General features: G+C 40.6%; 1 protein-coding gene across 1 annotated transcript; it reads right to left on the minus strand.

The window, feature by feature from the left end:
• On the minus strand, positions 1–1,981 carry LOC145564958 (uncharacterized). The gene is made up of 5 exons (XM_081625103.1): positions 1,433–1,981; positions 1,271–1,387; positions 1,146–1,211; positions 860–1,034; positions 1–779 (listed from the first exon to the last, which is right to left on the minus strand). Exons 1-5 carry the CDS (start codon positions 1,979–1,981, stop codon positions 1–3), a joined length of 1,686 nt encoding a protein of 561 aa, XP_081481229.1.
• Between the last annotated feature and the right edge of the window lie 242 nt (positions 1,982–2,223).

A 2,223-nucleotide genomic window follows, 5' to 3' on the forward strand; every position in this document is an offset into this window, starting at 1 on the left:
CTAAGCTTCCTCATTTTTTGAGTAGGCTTGTGAGTAAGACATGGGTTGCTTTCCTTTATCCTTTGCAGATGGCTGAATAGTAGCAGGTCCTTTCCTTTTAGCCTTTGCAGAACCTGAAGCAGCAGCGGGTGCTTTGCCTTTACCCTTTGTAGAACCAGAGGCAACAACAGCCTGCTTCCCTTTACCCTTTGTAGAGGTAGAAGCAGCAACAGCTTGTGTTGTAGTAGGGCCTCCTTTGCATGTTGCTGAGTTGTGCTCATAGCTTCCACAGTTGCTGCATTTAATGGTTTTTCTTCTCTTGCCCTTCCCTTCTTCATCTTCATCCCTTCTTCTCTCTCTACAAGGCCTGCCAACTCCTCTTTTCATGGTAGGAGGTTCAATTTTAGGCATGTCAAAGTCTGGGCATTGATCACTGTCAGGGATTGACTTGATTCCACCAGCATATGCAGCTTTGTACCTTCTTACAGAGTACCATTTATGCACAAACTGTTTTGGATCAAGTCTTGCATGCAAGATGGCTATAATGGCATGCTTGCAAGGGATTCCAGAAATCTGCCATTTCCCACACAGGCACCTTCTTTCTGCAAAACTGACAGGGAGAAATGATTTTTCATCAGTGACCTTATACCCATCAACACTAGGGTATGCCTTGCAACACTTGGACTCTTGAGTTATCACTTTAAGTCTGGCCTTGATTCTTGGACATATATCATCATTTATACAGTTCTCAGAAGAAAGCTTCCTAGTGCACATCCTGACCATTGTTGTTCTTCTAATTCCTAACATTAACGACCACAAATTTCAGTGCTACATTCACCAATATAGACACATTACATGCATATAATAAAGAATATGTTACCTTCTAGCAAAGTTAGAATAGATCTTGCTCTATCCATACCCAATGTGGCATTAAAGCTTTCCACAAAATTGCTTTCATTTACATCACATTTGATAGCCTCATTGAATTTGTGAATGGTCCATGTTGATTGATCCCCAACTTTAGACAGCCATATCAAAGCAGCTGGATTAACCTTCTACAGCTGTTCCATGGCTTTCCTGAATGTGAACTCAGAATAGGCCCCACAAGCCCTCTAAAACAGGCTAAACATCAAAGGAGCAAGGAATGGCTTCTTCCAATTCTTTACCAGGTGCTTGTAGTAATATCTTCTTCCAGCCTTTGGCCACAATTTAGTCAATGCAGCGTCAATATCCTAGACAAAGTACTAGCTCAGTTAAGTTAACAAAGAAAATTGATGGCTAAGTTTCATACCTTTTGTCTGTCTGAGATAATGCACCACTCATCACCTCTTCCACTGCCTTTGAGTAAGTTCTTCAAATGCCACACAAAGAACTTCCAATTATCTATGTCCTCAGCTGATACAATTACCTAAGCAAAGGGGAATAGCTCATTGTTTGCATCCAGTGCTACTACAGATAACAGGACACCACCATAATTCCCCTTTAAGTGAGCCTCATCCACACCTATGAAGCTCCTACAGCCAGCTAGCAACCCATCTATACAGCCTTTAAATGATATGAATATACTTAGGAACCGCAGAGGCCTATCAATATAATCTTGAGGTGTCCAAGCACAAAAGGCGGAAGAACCTGGGTTTGTTGATCTAACCATTTCATAGTAGTCAGGAAGTTGAGCATATGAGATGTTATGACCCCCATATATATCCCTCAGAGCCTTAGACCTCATTTTGTACAGAGTACTTGCAGACATTTGTACTCCATATCTTTGCCAGAGTAACTGGTTCAATGATTTGGCAGGGATATCATTATTGGCTCTTATATCTTCAAGCAACACCCTTACAGCCCACTTGGTAGACACCATGGGATTCTTCACCTCTAAACCAGAATAAGTGTGCTCTATGTTCTGAATGGACTTGATTGCCCAGGTTACACCATTAGAAAGCCTAGATGCATGAAACCTCCATTCACAATTACTTGAAGAACATTTAACTGTCCATATCATATTAAATGCCTTGAGAACAACAACAGAAAAAACCACTTTGTATGTAGTAATCTCTCACAACATCTCTCAAATGTTGTTTATCTGTGAATAATTGCCATGGTTTGATGACAATTTTTCTCAAATCCTCATCATTGTACAACTCCCCATTTTTGTATAATGTAGCAAAGTAATCTTCAGCATCATGGTCATTCTCTCACATAGGACCTTCCCTAAGATCAAAGTGATCAACAACTTGTTCTATA

The sequence above is a fragment of the Chenopodium album genome, chromosome 10, assembly GCF_948465745.1.
Source record: "Chenopodium album chromosome 10, dcCheAlbu1.1, whole genome shotgun sequence".
In the NCBI taxonomy this organism is placed as follows: Eukaryota; Viridiplantae; Streptophyta; class Magnoliopsida; order Caryophyllales; family Amaranthaceae; genus Chenopodium; species Chenopodium album.

Excerpts from the sequence above, each read along its gene's own strand:
- LOC145564958 (XM_081625103.1), bottom strand. The coding sequence starts at position 1,981 with ATGATATGGACAGTTAAATGTTCTTCAAGTAATTGTGAATGGAGGTTT. Across the intron at positions 1,035-1,145 it reads GATATTACTACAAGCACCTG|AAGGTTAATCCAGCTGCTTT; the intron begins GTAAAGAATTGG and ends GAACAGCTGTAG. Across the intron at positions 780-859 it reads TATTCTAACTTTGCTAGAAG|GAATTAGAAGAACAACAATG; the intron begins GTAACATATTCT and ends CGTTAATGTTAG.